General features: G+C 45.0%; 1 protein-coding gene across 3 annotated transcripts in view; it reads right to left on the bottom strand.

The window, feature by feature from the left end:
* The window catches only part of gsg1l (gsg1-like), a 598,964-nt gene extending 577,396 nt beyond the window's left edge, over positions 1 to 21,568 (bottom strand). For 2 of the 3 annotated variants that reach the window (XM_072480755.1, XM_072480756.1), the window contains exon 1: positions 20,859 to 21,567. In XM_072480755.1, coding sequence (XP_072336856.1) covers positions 20,859 to 21,162 — 304 coding nt within the window. In that variant the 5' untranslated portion in view covers positions 21,163 to 21,567. Of the gene's footprint in view, positions 1 to 20,858 lie in introns of all 3 variants that reach the window. The other variant, XM_072480757.1, reaches the window with a different exon arrangement.
* Between the last annotated feature and the right edge of the window lie 362 nt (positions 21,569 to 21,930).

The raw sequence follows: 21,930 nt of genomic DNA, 5'->3' as shown, positions 1-21,930 counted from the left end.
GAACCTACGATCAATAGGGAACAAGCGGTCCTAGATCTGGTCCTGTGTAATGAGACAGGATTGATTCAGGATCTCATAGTTAGGGATCCTCTCGGAAGGAGCGATCACAATATGGTGGAATTTAAAATACAGATGGAGGGTGAGAAGGTAAAATCAAGCACGAGTGTTTTGTGCTTAAACAAAGGAGATTACAATGGGATGAGAGAAGAACTAGCTAAGGTAGACTGGGAGCAAAGACTTTATGGTGAAACAGTTGAGGAACAGTGGAGAACCTTCCAAGTGATTTTTCACAGTGCCCAGCAAAGGTTTATACCAACAAAAAGGAAGGACGGTAAAAAGAGGGAAAATCGACCGTGGATATCTAAGGAAATAAGGGAGAGTATCAAATTGAAGGAAAAAACATACAAAGTAGCAAAGATCAGTGGGAGACTAGAGGACTGGGAAATCTTTAGGGGGCAACAGAAAGCTACTAAAAAAGCTATAAAGAAGAGTAAGATAGATTATGAGAGTAAACTTGCTCAGAATATAAAAACAGATAGTAAAAGTTTCTACAAATACATAAAACAAAAAAGAGTGGCTAAGGTAAATATTGGTCCTTTAGAGGATGAGAAGGGAGATTTAATAATGGGAGATGAGGAAATGGCTGAGGAACTGAACAGGTTTTTTGGGTCGGTCTTCACAGTGGAAGACACAAATAACATGCCAGTGACTGATGGAAATGAGGATATGACAGGTGAGGACCTTGAGAGGATTGATATCACCAAGGAGGTAGTGATGGGCAAGCTAATGGGGCTAAAGGTAGACAAGTCTCCTGGCCCTGATGGAATGCATCCCAGAGTGCTAAAAGAGATGGCTAGGTAAATTGCAAATGCACTAGTGATAATTTACCAAAATTCACGAGACTCTGGGGTGGTCCCGGCGGATTGGAAATTAGCAAACGTGACACCACTGTTTAAAAAAGGAGGTAGGCAGAAAGTGGGTAATTATAGGCCAGTGAGCTTAACTTCGGTAGTAGGGAAGATGCTGGAATCTGTAATCAAGGAAGAAATAGCGAGGCATCTGGATGGAAATTGTCCCATTGGACAGACGCAGCATGGGTTCATAAAGGGCAGGTCGTGCCTAACTAATTTAGTGGAATTTTTTGAGGACATTAACAGTGCGGTAGATAACGGGGAGCCAATGGATGTGGTATATCTGGATTTCCAGAAAGCCTTTGACAAGGTGCCACACAAAAGGTTGTTGCATAAGATAAAGATGCATGGCATTAAGGGGAAAGTAGTAGCATGGATCGAGGTATGGTTAATTAATAGAAAGCAAAGAGTGGGGATTAATGGGTGTTTCTCTGGTTGGCAATCAGTAGCTAGTGGTGTCCCTCAGGGATCAGTGTTGGGCCCACAACTGTTCACAATTTACATAGATGATTTGGAGTTGGGGACCAAGGGCAATGTGTCCAAGTTTGCAGACGACACTAAGATAAGTGGTAAAGCAAAAAGTGCAGAGGATACTGGAAGTCTGCAGAGGGATTTGGATAGGCTAAGTGGTTAATTAAGTGGGCTAGGGTCTGGCAGATGGAATACAATGTTGACAAATGTGAGGTTATCCATTTTGGTAGGAATAACAGCAAAAGGGATTATTATTTAAATGATAAAATATTAAAACATGCTGCTGTGCAGAGAGACCTGGGTGTGCTAGTGCATGAGTCGCAGAAAGTTGGTTTTCAGGTGCAACAGGTGATTAAGAAGGCAAATGGAATTTTGTCCTTCATTGCTAGAGGGATGGAGTTTAAGACTAGGGAGGTTATGCTGCAATTGTATAAGGTGTTAGTGAGGCCACACCTGGAGTATTGTGTTCAGTTTTGGTCTCCTTACTTGAGAAAGGACGTACTGGCACTGGAGGGTGTGCAGAGGAGATTCACTAGGTTAATCCCAGAGCTGAAGGGGTTAGATTACGAGGAGAGGTTGAGTAGACTGGGACTGTACTCGTTGGAATTTAGAAGGACGAGGGGGGATCTTATAGAAACATATAAGATTATGAAGGGAATAGATAGGATAGATGCGGGCAGGTTGTTTCCACTGGCGGGTAAAAGCAGAACTTTTGAACCCTCAAAATAAGGGGAAGTAGATTTAGGACTGAGTTTAGGAGGAACTTCTTCACCCAAAGGGTTGTGAATCTATGGAATTCCTTGCCCAGTGAAGCAGTTGAGGCTCCTTCATTAAATGTTTTTAAGATAAAGATAGATAGTTTTTTGAAGAATAAAGGGATTAAGGGTTATGGTGTTCGGGCCGGAAAGTGGAGCTGAGTCCACAAAAGATCAGCCATGATCTCATTGAATGGTGGAGCAGGCTCGAGGGGCCAGATGGCCTACTCCTGCTCCTAGTTCTTATGTTCTTATGTTCTTATGTTTTCCGTAGGTTCTGAGGGAACACATTTTACCTGTATCATTGCTACAGTTTTACCAACCATTTTCTTTTCTGGTGTGGCCTTTTCTGAGAATCCATTAAGTGTTCATAATACTGCAATAGGTTACCCATTTAATTTCCAGCAATTAGCTTTAATATGTCCAGGTTTATTATAATGGAAATATACCATTTTCTCTCAGGTTCTGGTCTTTCCCTTGATTATTTTGGCTTACTTCTGTCTTTTCTCTAGAACTATTACGTTTTCTATTATCAGATTTCCTATCTCCCCTCAATTTTCCTGTTCATTCTCATGTGCCCATTTCCTCTGATGTGACTGCCTGTGTGAGATATCATAGGAATCAGCCAAAACTGCCGCTTCTCAGTGATACTTGACACTCATCCAACAAAAGTCTTAATGGTTCCTGGAATGTAGTTTTGGAATTCTTCCATAACGGTTTCCCTCGTGTCTCAAAGGTTTCTCTAACTTCAGTGATTAAAATCACTGATCCCATACATTTATTTTTCTCTTGCAAACTCAACAAATGTCTGATTAGGTTTCTTTCTAATCGTCCTAAACTTCAATTGATATGTTTCAGCGAAAAATTCATAAGCATTGATTAATGCTCCGTTGGCCACATTATAGCCTGCAAATTGCTCTTCTGACAACCCAGTATAAGCACTCATAGCTGTGCCTGGCAGAACACTTTGTAACATTGAGGTGCAAACACCTTTTGGCCACTTCAACTTCACAGATATCTTTTGTTTTGTAATGGCCATGAAAAACCCAGCACGAGTTTGTAGTCAAAAGAAAATAACTTTATTTACAATTATATACACACAGCAGCAGTCGTACTCCACCACTGCTTCATGGCTCTAGCTGGTACCGCACTGGCCAACTCTATTTATTCAGGTGAAACTGCTAATGATTTCCCTGCCCCCCTGATTGAGGGAGTTCACACTCCACCTGAGTAGCTTATGCTTTGAGGAGCAGGAGGGGAATCTGTCTCCGAACTCCTGCTGCTTCGAGCTGTAACCCTGCTTCTGGACCTGGTGTGCTATTCTGTATGTTGGCTGCCTTTTCTGGACTTTGAAGCCTGCACTACGGCAAGGGGGGACGGTGCTACGACCAGTTAAATGGTGGAAAAGGGGTGCCTGTTGCTGCTGCCAGGTGCTTGCAAGGGAGAGAGAGGAGAGTGCTTGCCTGCAGTTGCCACGCCTGGGATTCATACTTGTCACTGGCTGTCTTTTTGCTTATCGGCTTGGAGTGGAGCGAAGAGCAGATCTTGGGTGGCCTGCTGACAGGCTGAAAGTGGAGTTAAATGGACTCGCTTTTGCAATTTTAGACTAGATGGTGTCTGGAGACCGGGGGCGGAATTCTCCCCACCCACGCCGGGTGGGAGAATCGCCGGGGCGCCGCGCGAGTCCTGCGACGCCGCCCCCGGCATCCGGGGCGCAATTATCCCATCCCCCCCCCCCCCCAACCAGCGCGGCGCGAAACACGGCTGGCCGCTGGGAGAATCACCACTCGCTGTTTACAGCAGGTGAGCGGCGATTCTCCGGCCCGGATGGGCCGAGCGGCCTGCCCAACGTGACGGGTTCCTTGCCTCGTACCTCTCCTCTAAACCTTGCACCTCGCACCTTAAATTTATGCCCCCTAGTAATTGACCCCTCTACCCTGGGGAAAAGACTCTGACTATCCACTCTGTCTATGCCCCTCATAATTTTGTAGACCTTTATCAGGTTGCCCCTCAACCTCCTTCGTTCCAGCGAGAACAAACCAAGTTTATTCAGCCTCTCCTCATAGTTAATGCCCTCCATACCAGGCAACATCCTGGTAAATCTCTTCTGCACCCTCTCTAAAGCCTCCACATCCTTCTGGTAGTGTGGCGACCAAAATTGAACACTATAAGTGTGGCCTAACTAAGGTTCTGTACAGCTGCAACATGACTTGCGAATTTTTATACTCAATGTAGGTAAGTTAGGGCAGCACGGTAGCATTGTGGATAGCACAATTGCTTCACAGCTCCAGGGTCCCAGGTTCAATACCAGCTTGGATCACTGTCTGTGCGGAGTCTGCACATCCTCCCCGTGTGTGCGTGGGTTTCCTCCGGGTGCTCCGGTTTCCTCCCACAGTCCAAAGATGTGCAGGTTAGGTGGATTGGCCATGATATATTGCCCTTAGTGTCCAAAATTGCCCTTAGTGTTGGGTGGGGTTACTGGGTTATGGGGATAGGGTGGAAGTGTTGACCTTGGGTACGGTGCTCTTTCCAAGAGCCGGTGCATACTCAATGGGCCAAATGGCCTCCCTCTGCACTGTAAATTCTATGATAATCTATGATAAAATGCCCCGGCCAATGCTTCTTGACTACCTTCTCCACCTGTGTTGCCCCTTTCAGTGACCTGTGGACCTGTACATCTAGATCTCTCTGACTGTCAATACACTTGAGGGTTCTACCATTCACTGTATATTCTCTACCTGTATTAGACCTTCCAAAATGCATTACTCACATTTATTGCCGAAATCTGAGGGCCTGATGTCCAATTCTAGGAAAGGTAAGTTACATTTTTCCTTTGGGTTTGTCACCTAAGTTATACCTAAAGATGAGGTATCAACCTGGCGAAGCGACAGCACAGGACGACTTGCATGACAAACAGTGGAAGAGTCCTTTGATAGAGCTCGGCGATCCTACAACCAACTAATTATATGAAATCTCTGCAGTCCTGCCACATCCAGCAATGAATGGTGGTGGACAATTAAACAACTCACTGGAGGAGGACGCGCCACAAATATCTCCATCCTCAATGATTGGTCAGTCCAGCAATTAGTGCAAAAGACAAGGCTGAAGTATTTGCAACCATCTTCAGCCAGAATGCCGAGTCGATGATCCATCTCGGTCTCCTCCAGCGGTCCACACCACCACACATGTCAGTCTTCAGCCAATTCGATTCACTCCACGTGATATCAAGAAACGGCTGAAGGCACGGGATACTGCATAGGCGATGAGCCCTGATAATATTCCGGCAATAGTACTGAAGCTTGTGCTCCAGAACTTGCCTTGCCCCCTAGCCAAGCTGTTCCAGTACAGCTACACACTGGCATCTACCCAGCAATGTGGAAAATTGCCCAGGTATGCCCTATACATAAGAAATAGGATTAATCCAACCCGGCCAATTACTGCCCCATAAGTCGATACTCGATCATCAGTAAGGTGATGGAAGGAGTCATCAATAGTGGTTTCAGGCGGCACTTTCTCAGCAATAATTTGCTCACTGATGCACCTGAGCTCATTCAAACCTCAGTTCAAGCATGAAAAATAACTCGAGGGATGAGATGAAAGTGACATCAAGATATAATTTAGGAGCCACATAAAAACTGTGGTTAAAAGAGCAGGTCAGAGACTGGGAATTCTGTGACAAGTTCCTGACTCAGACTTGGGGCAGCACAATAGCATAGTGGTTAGCACAGTGGCTTCACAGATCCAGGGTCCCAGGTTAGATTCCTGGCTTGGGTCACTGTCTGTGTGGAGTCTGCACGTTCTCCCCATGTCTGCGTGGGTTCCTCCGGGTGCTCCGGTTTCCTCCCACAGTCCAAAGATGTGCAGGTTAGGTGGATTGGCCATGCTAAATTGCCCTTAACATCCTAAAAGGTTAGGTGGGGTCACTGAGTTGCGGGGATAGGGTGGAGGTGTGGGCTTAAATGGGGTGCCCATTCAAACGGCCGGTGCTGACCCGATGGGCCGAATGGCCTCCTTTTACACTGTAAATTCTATGACGCCCCAAGACCTGTCCACCATATACAAGTCACAAGTCAGGAGTGTGATGGAATACTCACCACTTGCCTGAATGAGTGCAGTTCCAACAACACTCAAGAAGCTCGACAATATCCAGGATAGAGCAGCTTGTTTGATTAGCACTCCTTCCGCAAACGTTCACTCCCTCCACAGCCAATGGGCAGTAACAGCCGTGTGTACAATCTACATGATGCACTGCAGAAACTCACCAACGCTCCTTCCAAACCCAGAATCTCCACCACTTTGAAACACAAGGCAGCCAATGCATGGGAACACCACCACCGGCCAGTTCCCCTCCCAGGAGAACTAGGAATGGACAATTTAGGCTGGTCTAGCCTGTGATGTTCACATCCCAAATTTAATAAAAAAGTCACTCACCATCCTGACTTAGAGATATATCACCGTCCCTTCACTGTCGCTGGGTCAAAATCCTGGAACTCCCCTCTAACAGTGCTGTGAGTGTACCTACATCACATAGACTTCAGCAGTTCAAGAAGTCAGCTCACCACCACCTACCTTCTCAAGGACAATTAGGGATGGGCAACAAATGCTGGATGAGCCAACAAAGCCCTCATCCCATAATATGATAGGTTTTACATCATGGCGGAGAGTGACATAGTTGATTCTGAGGCAAACAAGGAACTACAATGATATAAGGGGCGGGCGGGTTGGGTATGATGGATGGGGATACGTGACTTAAAACGGTGGATAGGCAATGGCAAACATTCAAGGAGTGTTTGGGTGAACTGCAACAATTGTTTATTCCTGACTGGTAAAGTAAAGTGGGAAAGGTGGCCAAACTATGGTTTGCAAGGGAAATTAGAGATAGTGTTCTATTCAAGGAAGAAGCATACAAATTGACCAAGAAAAACAATAGACCTGAGTATTGGGAGCAGTTTAGAATTCAGCCGAAGGATTGATTAAGAAGGGGAAAATAGAGTATGACAGTGAGATTGCAGGGAACATAAAACTGACTGTAAAAGTTTATTTCGGTACGTGAAGAGAAAAAGATTGATGAAGGCAGGTAGGGCCCTTACAGTTACAAACTGGGGAATTTAAAATGAGGAACAAAGACATGGTTGACCAACTAAGTACATACTTTGGTTCTGTCTTCACAAATGAGGACACACAAATAACATACCAGAAATGTTGGGGAACACAGCGTTTAGTGAGAGGGAGGAACTGAAGGAGATCAATATTAGTAGAGAAATGGTTTGGGGGAAATTGATGGGATTCAAAGCCGATAAATCCCCAGCACCTGATAATCTACATCCTAGAGTACTGAAGGAAGTGGGTCTAGAAATAGCGGATGCATTGATGGTCATCTTCCAGGATTCTATAGCCTTTGGAACAGTTCCTAAAGATTAGAGGGTAGCTAATGTAAATTCAAAGAACAAAGAACAAAGAAAAGTACAGCACAAAAAATTCTCTATTTAAAAAGGGAGGTAAAGAGAAAACAGGCAATTATAGTCAGCCTGACGTGGGTCATGGGGAACATTCTAAAATCCCATTATCAAAGATTTTATAGCAGAACACTTGGAAAACTTTGGCAGGATCGGACAGAGTCAGCATGGATTCATGCTCGACAAATCTACTGGAATTCTTTGAGGATGCAACTAGCAGAGTTGATGAAGGGGAACTAGTAAATGTGGTTTATTTGGACTTTCAGAAGGATTTTGACAAAGTCCTATATGAGAGATTAGCATGCAAAATTAAAGTGCATAGAATTGGGGTAGTGTATTGAGATGGATAGAAAACTGGTTGGCATACAGGGAGCAAAGAGTAGGAATAAACAGGTCTTTTTCAAATGCCAGGCAGTGACTAGTGGGGTACCACAGGGATTGATGCTGGGACCCCATATATTCACAATATCTATTAATGATTTAGATGAGTGAACAAAATGGAATATCTGCAAACTCACAGATGACACCAAGTTGGGTGGGAAGGTGAGTGTGAGAAGGATGCAGAGATCCTTCAGTGTGATTTGAACAAGTTGAGTGAGTGGGCAAATAAATGGCAAATACAATGTAATTTGGATAAATGTGAGGTTATTCACTTTGGTAGCAAAAATGGGAAAGCAGATTATTATCTGAATGGCCATAAATTAGGAGAGGGGAATGTGCAAAGAGACCTGGATGTCCTCGTACACCAGTCACTGAAGGTAAATATGGAGGGACAGCAGGTGGTAAAGAAGGCAAATAGTATGCTGACCTTCATAGCGAGAAGATTCAAATACAGGAACAGGGGTGTCTAGTTGCAATTATATAGGGCCTTGGAATATTGTGTGCCGTCTTGGTCTCCTTATCGGAGAAAGGATGTTCTTGCTTTGAGGGAGTGCACAGAAGGTTTTCCACTGATTTTTGGGATGGCAGGACTGGCATATGAAGAGAGATTGAGTTGGTTAGGATTGTATTCGCTGGAGTTCAGAAGAATGAGGGAGCTCTATTAGAAACCTATAGAATTCTACCAGGACTATCGGGCAGCATGGTAGTACAGAGGTTAGCACAGTTGCCTCACACTCCAGGGTCCCAGGTTCGATTCCACACTTAGGTCACTGTCTGTGCGGAGTCTGCACGTTCTCCCCGAGTCTGCGTGAGTTTCTCCGGGTGCTCCGGTTTCATCCCACCGTCCAAAGATGTGAAGGTTAGGTGGATTGGCCATGATAAATTGCCCTTAGTGACCAAAAAAGGATAGGTGGGGTTACTGGGTTATGGGGATAGGGTGGAGGCGTGGGCTTAAATGGGGTGCTCTTTCCAAGCGCCGGTGCAGACACAATGGGCCAAATGGCCTCCTTCTGCACTGTAAATTCTATGATTCTATGATAAGGACTAGACAAGGTAGATGCAAAAAAGATGTTCCCAATGGTGGGTGTAGCCAGAACCAGGAACCAGGGGTCTCAATCTGTAGATTTGGGGTAGATCATTTAGGACAGAGATGAGGAGAAATGTATTTATCCAGAAAGAGAGTGGTGAGCCTGTGGAAAGCAGTTTAGGCCAAAACATTGTTTTCAAGAAGCAGTTAGATATAAGACTAGGGGCAAAGCGGCTCAAAGGATATGGGGAAGGCGGGATCAGGTGGGATCAGAGTAGGGTGATCAGCCACGAATAGCAGAGCCAGCTGGAAGGGCCGAATGGCCTCCTCCTGCTTCTATTTTCTATGATTCTATTAAATAAATATTAACAATCTCTCTTTTTGCAAAATCTGTTTCCAAATCGATCATAGAGTTAAGATTTAGAAGATGTTCCCTTCTTGTCAGATTTGTTTGATACTTATCATTAAATCTAACATGGACTGCTCCCTTGTCAATTCCATAACTCTCCCAAATATATTCTCTAAATTCATTGCGTTAATCGCTTTAGCTGTCCTGCTTCTCTCAGAGAGGCAAAACAATAAATATTGAAATCTTCCATCATAACTACAGTGTTTTTAATGTGTGTTTTGGAATGTAAATAGAACATATAGAACAAAAGGAGAAGTGCAGAAGGAGGCCATTCGGCCCATCAAGTCTGCACCAACCCACTTAAGCCCCCTCTTCCACCTTATCCCCACAACCCCTCTTAACCTTTTTGGTCACTAAGGACAATTTATCATGGCCAATCCACCTAACCTGCATGTCTTTGGACTGTGGGAGGAAACCGGAGCACCCGGAGGAACCCCACGCAGCCACGGGGAGAACGTTCAGACTCCACACAGACAGTGACCCAGTGGGGAATTGAACCTGGGATCCTGGCGCTGTGAAGTCACAGTGCTATTTACTTGTGCTATCGTGCTGCCTGTATCTGTCCATTTGCTATTTCACTGTGATATGAATGTGGGTTGACAACTCCTAGCATGGCTTTGATTCTTATGCAGTATGATTCTAACCAGAGTGAAGCAGTCTCTGGTAATTTAGAGGTCCAAACTATTGCTCCAGAGACAAGAGTTCAAATTCCACCATGGCAGCTGGGAAATAAAAATTCAATAAATTGATAAATCCGGAATCAAAAAGCTAGTGTTACAAATAATGAACAGGAAACTATTAGAATGTTGTAAAAAGAATTTGATCCTTTAGGAGAAGAAATCTGCTGTCCTTACCCGGTCTGGCCTACATGTAACTCCAAAGATACCCCATGACTCTTGAACTGTCTTCTAAAACGACTGAGCAAGCCAGCCCTGGAAGTCCGGTACCCAGAGAACTTACTGTGCCTTTGCTGCACTCAATACTTCTTTCATCTGCCAGACTGGATTGTAGAATCATAGAAGTCTCATTAATGACTTGGATGAGGGAGTTGAAGGGTGGGTCAGTAAATTTGCAGAAGATACGAAGATTGGTGGAGTTGTGGATAGTAAGGAGGGCTGTTGTCGGCTGCAAAGAGACATAGATAGGATGCAGAGCTGGGCTGAGAAGTGGCAAATGGAGTTTAACCCTGAAAAGTGTGAGGTTGTCCATTTTGGAAGGACAAATATGAATGCGGAATACAGGGTTAACGGTAGAGTTCTTGGCAATGTGGAGGAGCAGAGAGATCTTGGGGTCTATGTTCATACATCTTTGAAAGTTGCCACTCAAGTGGATAGAGCTGTGAAGAAGGCTTATGGTGTGCTCGCGTTCATTCACAGAGGGATTGAATTTAAGAGCCGTGAGGTGATGATGCAGCTGTACAAAACTTTGGTAAGGCCACATTTGGAGTACTGTGTACAGTTCTGGTCGCCTCATTTTAGGAAGGATGTGGAAGCTCTGGAAAAGGTGCAAAGAAGATTTACCAGGATGTTGCCTGGAATGGAGAGTAGGTCTTACGAGGAAAGGTTGAGGGTACTAGGCCTTTTCTCATTAGAGCGGAGAAGGATGAGGGGCGACTTGATAGAGGTTTATAAGATGATGAGGGGAATAGATAGAGTAGACAGTCAGAGACTTTTTCCCCGGGTGGAACACACCATTACAAGGGGACATAAATTTAAGGTGAAAGGTGGAAGATATAGGAGGGATATCAGAGGTAGGTTCTTTACCCACAGAGTAGTGGGGGCATGGAATGCACTGCCTGTGGAAGTAGTTGAGTCGGAAACATTAGGGACCTTCAAGCAGCTATTGGATAGGTACATGGATTACAGTAAAATGATAGTGTAGATTTATTTGTTCTCAAGGGCAGCACGATAGCATTGTGGATAGCACAATTGCTTCACAGCTCCAGGGTCCCAGGTTCGATTCCGGCTTGGGTCACTGTCTGTGTGGAGTCTGCACGTCCTCCCCGTGTCTGCGTGGGTTTCCTCCGGGTGCTCCAGTTTCCTCCCACAGTCCAAAGATGTGCGGGTTAGGTGAATTGGCCAATGATAAATTGCCCTTAATGTCCAAGTTGCCCTTGGTGTTGGGTGGAAGTGTTGAGTTTGGGTAGGGTGCTCTTTCCAAGAGCCGGTGCAGACTCAAAGGGCCGAATGGCCTCCTTCTGCACTGTAAATTCAATGATAATCTATGATTAATCTAGGACAAAGGTTCGGCACAACATCGTGGGCCGAAGGGCCTGTTCTGTGCTGTATTTTTCTATGTTCTATGTTCTAATTCCTGCAGTGCAGAAGGAGGCCATTCAGCCCATCAAGTCTGCACCCACCCTCTAAAACAGCACCCAATCTAGGCCCACTCCCCTGCCCTATCCCCATAACCCCAGCTAACCCATGGACACTAAGGGGCGGTTGATCATGGCCAATCCACCTAACCTGCACATCTTTGTCTGTGGGAGGAAACTGGAGCACCCGGAGCAAACCCACACAGACACGGGGAGAATGTGCAGACTCCACACAGTTACCCAAGGTCAGAATTGAATCCAAGTCCCTGGGGCTGTGAGGCAACAGTGCTAACCACTCTGCCACCATGCTGCCCTGTGTGACAGGTGGCGAGAGAACCAACAAGAGGGGGAAAAATCTATTTGCCCTCGTCCTCACTTATCTCTCACAGATGCAACTATCTGTGACGCAATTGACTGGAATGACTGCCGTACAGTCCTTGGGCTGAGGAAGTACCATCTTCACACTGAGGACACTTTTCATCTTGTGTACCACTGTCACTGAACTAAATGGGATAGGCTCTGAACAGAACTAGCAACTTAACACTGAGTATTGTCATGATCTCCATTGAGACTGCTTGAATATAACATTTGAATATAAATTTGAACACCCAGTTATTTAATGAAAGAATGAAGCTACACAATTCCATGGTTTAAATCAAATGGGGCTGAATTCTCTGTCGGCAGGATCCTCCTTTTCGCCAGCAGCGCACTCACACCTGCAGATTTCCCGATGTAGTGGGGGATTCCCACAATGGGAAATCCTATTGGCCGGCCTCGGGACGGAGAATCCCAGCCATGAATTTTACAATAAAAGAATCAAGTAAAGCAAACAGTACTCAATAAACCCTGTCTCGGGTAATTACTTATACTTTACATCGAAAGGCACAATGAAACAGAAGAGTATTTTAAAATAAAACCTGAACTGAACCTTCCTTTTTTTACCGTGACTCTTTGCAACCATCATATCTAAACTCTGCAGTCCAGCGACACCTACTCATGAATGGGGGTAGATTATCAAACAAACAATGAACTGGTGGGGAAGATGACTTCAAAATCATTCCCATTCTCAATGCATATCAGTGCAAAAGACCAGGCTGAAGCATTTGTAAATATCTTTGGCCAGAAGTGTCGAATGGATGATCTAACCTGGATTCCTCCAGAGGTCCCCAGCAACACAAATGTCAGTCTTCAACCAATCCGATTCACTCCATGTGACATTAACAAATGGCTGAATGTATTGGATACTGCAAAGGCTATGGGCCCTGATAATATTCCAGCATAAGCGTTGAAGACTTATTTTCACCTTAGTCAAGCTATCCCAGTACAGCTACAGCACTGGCATATATCCAGCAGTATGGAAAATTGTCCACAATCACAGAATAATACAGCACAGAAGAGGCCCTTCGGCTCATCGAGCCTGCACTGATGCATGAAAAATACCTGACCTGCCTACCTAACCTATTTGCCAGCCCATAGGCTTGAATGTTCAGACGTGCCAAGTGCTCATCCAGAAACTTTTTAAAGGATGTGAGGCAACCCGTTTCTACCACCCTCCCAGGCAATGCATTCCAGACCATCACCCCCTCTGGGTAAAAACGTTTTTCCTCCAATCCCCCCTAAACCTACTGCCCCTGATCTTGAACTTGTGTCTCCTCATATCCGACCTTTCAATTAAGGGGAGCATCTGTCCATGCCCCTCATGATCTTTTACACCTCAATCAGGTCACCCCTAATCTTCTCTGCTCCAGCGAAAACAACCCAAGCCTATCCAACCTCTCTTCATAACTTAAATCTTCCATCCCAGGCAACATCCTGGTGAATCACCTCAGCACCCCCTCCAGTGCAATCACATCCTTCCTTTAATGTGGCGACCAGAATTGCACACAGTACTCCAGCTATGGCCTCACCAAAGTTCTACACAGCACCATCATGACTTCTCTGCTTTTGTAATCTATGCCTCGATTGATAAAGGCAAGTGTACCATATGCCTTTTTCACCACCCTATTAACCTGCCTTTCTGCCTTCAGAGATCTATGGACAAACATGCCAAGGTCCCTTTGTTCCTTGGAACTTCCCAGTGTCAGGCCATTCAGTGAACACTTCCTTGTCACATTACTCCTTCCAAAGTGCACCACCTCACACCTTTCTGGATTAAATCCCATCAGCCACTTTTCTGCCCAATGACCATCCCGTCTATATCTTCCTGTGACCTAAGACACTCAACCTCACTGTTAACCACCCGGTTATCCGCAAACTTCTTGATCCTACCCTCACATAGTCATCTATGTTGTTTATATAAATGATGTGGAGATATAAATGACAAACAATAGGGGACCCAGCACAGATCCGTGTGGTACGCCACTGACACTGGCTTCCAGTCACTAAAGCAGCCGTCTGTCATCACCATCTGTCTCCTACAGCTCAGCCGGCTTTGAATCCACCATATCAAGTTACCTTATATCCTGTGTGCATTTGCCTTACACAAAAAGCAGGACAAATCCAACCTAGCTCATTAACGTCCCATTAGTCCACTCTCAATCATCAAAGTGATGTAAGATAACACTTAACGAGCAATGTTGTTCAGTTCGAGTTTTGCCAGTGCCGTTGACCTTGGTCCAATCAGCTGAACTTCAGTGGTCAGGTGAGAGCGACTGCCCTTGACATCAGGGCAACATTTGTCTGTGTGTGGCACCAAGGAGCCTGAGCAAAACTGGAGTCAATGGAAATCAGGGGAAGACCCTTTGCTGGTTGGAGTCATACCTGGCACAAAGGAAGATGGCTGTTGGAGGCCAATTATTTCAGCCCCAGGACATCACTGCAGGAGTTCCTCAACAATCACTGATAGTACCATGGTCAACATTACTCAGACAAGTTTTCAATTCAAGACTATTAGCCAAATTTAAATTCCACCAGTTGCCTTGGTGGGATTTAAACTCGTCCCCAGAGTAGTTGCCTGGACCTCTGGAGTACAAGTGTTACCACCATCTCTCTGTTAACAAAAGAGAGAGACAAGGAGATATGCATGTGGAAAGTAGTGAAGGTGGCAAGGAGAGTTGAGAAAGTGGTTTATTTGGCATAACTTTACACTCTTCTCTCTGAGAGAGTATAGGAAGGATTTTGCAAGCTTATTAACAGGCTCTGTCAAGTGAAATGAACACTCCTTATATGGCCAACGAGCCCTAGGGATTTGAACTCAACGCCTTGCAGCTCAGAGGCAGGATTGCTATCAAGTGAGCCACACAGAGGGAAGTGTCCTAGGTAAAACTAACTTCCAGTGCATCAATGAATGACCTTCCCTCCATTCATAAGGTCAAAAATGGTAATGTTCATTAAAGCCCATTCGCAACTCCTCAGATCCTGGAACAGTCCGTGTCAACATGAAATGGAACATTCTTCACTTGCCTGGATGAGTGCAGCTTCAAAAACACTCAAGAAACTCAACACTATCCAGCACAAAGCAGCATGCTTGATTGGTACCTCTTCCACAAACATTCTCTGCCTCTAGTACCAGCTATAAGAAGCACTGCTGCCATTCACCAAGGCTCCTTCGACAGCACCCTCCAACCCCACTACCATCTGGAAGGACAAGAGTCACAGAAGCATTGGAACATCACCACCTGGAAGCTTCCCACCAATCATGTGGACCTCACTGTCGCCAGACAAAAATGAAGAATTCCCTCGCTAAGAGCACTGCGGGTGTACCTACAATACATAAACTTTAGCGGTTCAAGAAGGGACTTCCTTCTCAAGGTCAATTAGAAATGGATGATAAAAGCTGTGGCTTCACAGCGCCAGGGTCCCAGGTTTGATTTCTGGGTCACTGTCTGTGCGGAGTCTGCACGTTCTCCCCGTGTGTGCGTGGGTTTCCTCTGGGTGCTCCGGTTTCCTCCAAGACAAGCAGGTTAGGTGGATTGGCCATGATAAATTGCCCTTAGTGACCAAAAAGGTTAGGAAGGGTTATTGGTTAACAGGGATAGGGTGGAAGTGAGGTCTTAAGTGGATCGGTGCAGACTCAATGGGCCAAATGGCCTCCTTCTGCACTGTATGTTCAATGTTCTATGTTCAAATTACTCACATATTAGATCCTAAAATGTTACTCCTTGAAAGAAATCGCACTCATTTTACAACTGAATGACTTGTTTTCATCCTATCCTTAGGGAGTGTATTCCACAGATTGATCAACCCCTCCCTAAATATTAATATTGCCAAATTTGTTGGGCAGGTGTCCTCCCCTATTTAACCGTACCTTTCACCCATTTTCAATATTTTCCCTCCACTTGAACACCTCCCTCTGGTCTCTTACTTTTTATCGAGAGCTGCCCATGTGACATCTGCCATCTCAATTTCTCTGCACCCCTCACTCACTCTAACCTGCCTCCCTCTGAACTTGCTGCACTCCATGCTCTCAGGTCCAACCCCAACATTGTTTTCAAACCTACTGACAAAGGCGGTACTATTGTTGTCTGGTCAATCCTCCGAAACTTTCTCCTACCTCCCTCCAGACCATAAAACAACTCCGAACATTGTTTCCAGAACAGTCACTGACGTCATCTCCTTTGGTGATCTTTCCTCCATGGCTTCCCATGTCATAGTCCTCCAACCTCGAACAGCTTGCTTCTAACACCTTTCCACGGCCATTGTGGTACTGACGGCAGGTTGATATAGACAAAATACCTTCAGGCTGAAAACAGGAACTACCAAATAAGACTCTGGCTGGAATTGATTATGGCTCTCTGCCAGATCACTCAAGTCAGCACAGAAATTTGTTATCACGAGATGGAACATTGCGATTACCCAGTTACTGTATTGAACAAAACAAAAGCAGAAAATACTGGGCGTTCTCAACATATCTGACAGCATCTGTGGAGAGAAAAGGGAATTAACGTTCGAGTCTGGATGACTCTTTATCAAAGTCAACCAGACACAAAACGTTAGCTCCCTTTCTCTCCACAGATGCTGTCAGACCTGTGAGATTGTCCAGTATTCTCCTGTTTCAGATTCCAGCATCCACAGTAATTTGCTTTTATATACTGTATTGATCACGTTGTCACAAAAGAAAAAGACCATGCTATAAATATTTAGCTAACTTTGAGACAGTAGAGATCAACTTGGCATAAGGAAGAATGATATACAAAGAGGCCATCATGGGCTAACGGCTGGTCACACAAGATTGTTTCAGAGGACAATAGATTTTCACTCTGACTGACCAGGAGTATTCTTTTTATTTAAATTTTTTTTTTTTTTTAATTTCCAATTGAGGGGCAATTCAGCTTGGCCAATCTACCTACCCTGCGCATCTTTGGGTTGTGGAGGTGATGCCCATGCAGACATGGGGAGAATGTGCAAACTCCAAATGGACAGTGACTCGGGGTCGGGATCTTTTTATTTCAATAAATAAGTTTAAGTCTTGATGAGACAATATAACACAGGCCAGGTGTGTGTGCATCATGACTCAGAACTAGGGAAACCTGGATAAAAGAAAGGACATCGGAACACATCATCAGCGACAACCCAGGAATCCCCGGGGGCAACTATCACAGAAGAGGAGCCTTGAGCTCAGAGTTCAGAGAAGAAGATATCCACACCGAGTGATCTTAGCCTGGCCAGTCTCCTTCACGAGTGCAAGTAATATCTACAGCTCAGTAGTAAGTCTGAGTCATCTTGTACTATATTTTCAGAAATCACGATTAAGCTAGCTCTTCTAAAAAAAGTAGAGTTCTACTAAATTCAGGATCTTTATCGTGTCTGTCGAAGCCAATCAAGCAGGGCCTGAGTGAACACCATAAACAGCACTACACTGGTAGACCTGTCGTTTCAACCTGTTACTGTCCCACTGAACCAATTTTTTCCTACCTTGACTATTGTTTCTCCCTTTGTCCAGTCACCCATCACTCACACCTATGACTCATCAGGTGCCCTCTGTTAACAGTTTCCAATGTCCTGGCTCTAACTGTCTCCTCTTCACCATGGACAACCAATCTATGTACACCTCCATCCCCCACCAGGATGATCTCTGAGTTCTGTCTGCTTCTTCCTTGAATGGATGCCCAACCAATTTCCATCGATCAGTACCTTGACTGAATTTATTTTTGAACAATTTCTCCTGTAACTCATATCACTTCCTTCAAATACAAGTGTAGCCATGTAAAATGGCTGACTCCCGATTAGAATGGTCAAATCCCGATCTAAAATGGCGAACAAAAGAGGCTGATGGGAAAATCAGCCAACAGGACTCAAACGGACAGCTGAGGGTAAAACAGTGTATTCGCCTTTGGGGAAGTCAGTCCAGACCGATACCTGCAGCCATCAACATCACAACAACCCAGCCATCTGCATTTTAATCAGCCATCCCTGGGAACAATTGCTACAAATTAGCAACTCAAAACCGACCCAGACCTTTCGGCGCCAGCAGGGGCTAACATAAAGAAAGGTAAATGACCACCCCCCCGATCAAGGAATCGCTCCAGTATTGGAGCATATCGAACCAAGTGATTGGGACCAAGTCCAATCACTTGGAACCAGGTACAAGTTCCGCCTCGAGAGGCGGGAAGCCCCTGGGGACTATAGGAATAGGGGCCAAGTTCAACTCGACCCTTCTCTTCCTGCTCGCAACCTTCGAGACCCTTCTACAAGAAACCGTAAGTTTTACTCCAGCGATCGCTACCAGATAGGCACTCCTGACTATCGACTTGTACCAGCTTTTGACTCGCGCAGGCTCAGAACCAATTCGAAAGACCATTTGTTTCCCTGACCTGGTGGGCCATTTCCAAAGTTAAGTATTGGCCTTTAGTGGTAGGTAGTAGTCTAGAAGTAGGATTATTGTATAAGTATTAATTGCTGTATATAATAAATGAGCGTTGATTTAACTCTTACTAAGCGGTGTGTTGCATTATTAATCATTACTTGGACTTGAACCACGTGGCGGTATCAGAAAGATACCTGGCGACTCATGAGCAAAGGTGACAGAATAAGAATACGTAAACTAAGGCTAAAACGAGCAACACAAGGCATTGCTATGGGTACCTGTATGGGATTTAGCTAAGTCTTCCTTTTTATGACTCAAACCAATGGACAGTTTTCCCTCTGATTCTCAAAGATTTCAAGTTTGCTATGTCTCCTTGATGTCACACTCATTTCTTTATCTCAAGGGCCTTCAGCATATCTCTGGAATTCAGGTATTTTCTCCATGTTTGGATCAAAGTTATAAGGGGGTCTGGAAAAGAATGGTTCTGGCACTTCCCAAAGTCAAGCAGGTTGCACTCAATGCCACTTGATAGCATGGCCAGAGACCCCTTTGATTACTTTGCTGATGATTTCGACTAAACTAATGGGAGAGAGTTGAATAATTTGGATTGGTCCTGCTTTTTGTGTACACAACATATCTGGGCAATTTTACACCAGTGTTGTAGCTCCACTAGAATAGTTTGGTTAGAGGTGCAGTTGGTTCTGAAACATAGGTCTTCAGCACTATAGTATGTTGTCATGACACACAGCCTTTTCTGTGTCCATAGAAACCCTATAATGCAGAAGAAGGTCATTTGGCCCATCAAGTCTGCACTGACCCTCTGAAAGAGAACCGTATCTATGTCCACTCACCCACTCTATGCCTGTAATTCTATCTAACCTGCACGTCTTTGGACTGTGGAAGGAAACTAAAGCACCCTGATGAAAGCCACGCAGACACACGGAGAATGTGCAAACTCCAGTCACCCAAGGCCAGCATCAAACCCAGGTCCGTGGCACTGTGAGGCATCACTGTGCCACTGCGCCGTCCAATGTGCTCAGCAATTTCTTGCTATGATGGAAGAGTGGGCTGTTTTAGCACACTGGGCTAAATCGCTGGCTTTGAAAGCAGACCAAGGCAGGCCAGCTGATGGTTCGATTCCCATAACAGCCTCCCCGAACAGGTGGCGGACTGTGACGACTAGGGGCTTTTCACAGTAACTTCATTTGAAGCCTACTTGTGACAATAAGCGATTTTCATTTCATTTCATTTCAATTGGTTCAAGACTGACTTCAGTGGTGGTGGAGTCTCAGGAGCAGATTGAGATGGATCATGCACTCGGTATTCTGGCTGAAGGTGAATGCAAATACTTCAGCCTTGTCCTTTTCGCTCACATTCTGGGTTTACCATCCTTCAGGATGGGGATGTTTGTAGAGACTCCTCCTACTCCCTCACCTTTGTTGTTTAATTTTCCACCACCCTAATAAAAAGGAATCTCCAAGAGAAAAGCTCTCGCTGTCCTGGGTATGAACAGAATGAAATCACTCATTCCCCTTTCAAACAATCTGTGCACAAGAAGTGGAAAACCATTTCCTCTGAAGGAAATGTGAGAGGGGAGAAAGAGAGAATATCAGGAGTGTAGCAGCTTATGCTAAATGGAAAATACAAGTATTTTGAGCCAGATGGAAATTTATATCGGAATTTATTGTCCATGGAATGTGGGAGGTAGAAAATACTAAATTTACAAATCCAGGGTCCAAATCAAATTAACAGAATAATCATCAATTTATTTTTGCTCCCACTTCTTTCTGCCAGTTGAATGTTCACTGGAGAACCCAGTGCTTTAAATGATCCACTTTCACAAGGCAGAATATCTCTCGGCCAGCACAAGTCACAGCTGTCATAGTTAAGAAAAACAGCAACAATGAAATCTTCATCCATAAATTACGTGAGCGATTGACCAGGCCAAGCAGGAGGGCGGGGTAAAGAAAGTTCTGCTCACTCCACCCTTTACACTTCTCAAGAGTTTGAAATTGGAATGAATAATCATTTGCAAGCTGAAAGAGTTGAAGGTTGAATCACGGCGCTCTCTCTGTACTGTAGTCCTCACTCCCAAACTGAAAACTAATAGCAATCGCTAATACACTTACTTTTCTGGTTCCACATGTAACCTTCATGATTCGATATAAAACCAGCATTTCAGACACAACACAAGGGGTCAGTACAAAGGGAAACAGCTGTGCCAGGTGTTGAAAGATATATTTTGACTATTTATCCGCAATTCCCATTTCTGTTGCCTTTCATTCTAACCGAGAGTGGCAGACAGGCACATACTACAAGCTGCTGTAAGAGACTTTCCACTGGCTAATGAAGAAACCCCGATAGGCTGACAGTTTGTTAACACACTCACCGATACCATTTAGATTCTCTTCACAGGAGTACCAGATGCCCGTGTGGAAATAGCGGAATACAAATTTCTCATCTCCGGTGTCCCAGCTGTAATGAACCTGGTTGGGTTTGGAGATGTTCGGCGTGGCGGTGGTGCTGTTAAAGTTGATGCAGTTTAATTTAGTCTCCTTGTCACAGTTTGGTTTGGGGACTTTCTGGGTTCCTTCACACCAGTATGTAGTGATGAAAGCAGTTGTAGAAAAAACCAGAGCTACCGAGTTTAAGCCCACCGCCAGCATAGCTCTACATTTTCTGCTGGTTTTCATTGTAACATGAACTGCTCCCCGGATTGAGAGCGAGCCTTCACTGCCAGAACCTCTGAACAAAATAAACAGCTCCTTCCTATCCGCAGTAAGTCAGTCAGTGCCACCAGTTCTTCCCTTCACTCAAGGCAGAATCCTCCTTTATATCTGCTTCTCCAAGGTGAGGTCAGGTATATGTCCCAGATGGAATGGAGGGAACAGACGGGGGAAGGCTGTGTGTTCACCCGGCTGGAGACACAGCAGCATCTTCAGCAGTGGGACCAGTGCCTCCCTCTGACAGTCGCCTGCTGCTGAGCAAGATTCACCGGCAGTATTTGCCTGAATTCCATCCAGAAAGCTGCTGCCCAAAGTGTGCACTGTTTCTGCAGCATGTCTCACACACACTTGTCCCGGGTCAACTATTGGATACCAGTGATAGGTTTAATAGAGAGAGAGAGTGTGTGTGTGTGATCTAACTCACAGCTCGTTTTAGATGCACCGGGTATTTTTGAAGTGTAGGACTCCTTGGGGAAAATGATTTCTTAAATAACCTCCTGGTCATCATTTGAAATAGAAGGGAACAAATAGAAACGGAGCGAATATATTTGCAGAAAAATAATTCGAACCTGACCCTGTTTCTTTTTTAAAAGCAACTGAAAGCAGAAATGAACCAGCATCACAGAATTGTTCCGGTGCAGCAGGAGACCATTCGGCCCTTTATATCTGGACCAGCTCTCCAAATGAGCCTTATGATTGAGGGTCATTACCCTGCCTTTTCCCGTGACCCTGTTC

The sequence above is a fragment of the Scyliorhinus torazame genome, chromosome 17, assembly GCF_047496885.1.
Source record: "Scyliorhinus torazame isolate Kashiwa2021f chromosome 17, sScyTor2.1, whole genome shotgun sequence".
In the NCBI taxonomy this organism is placed as follows: Eukaryota; Metazoa; Chordata; class Chondrichthyes; order Carcharhiniformes; family Scyliorhinidae; genus Scyliorhinus; species Scyliorhinus torazame.
This window is presented reverse-complemented; position numbering and strand designations above follow the sequence as displayed.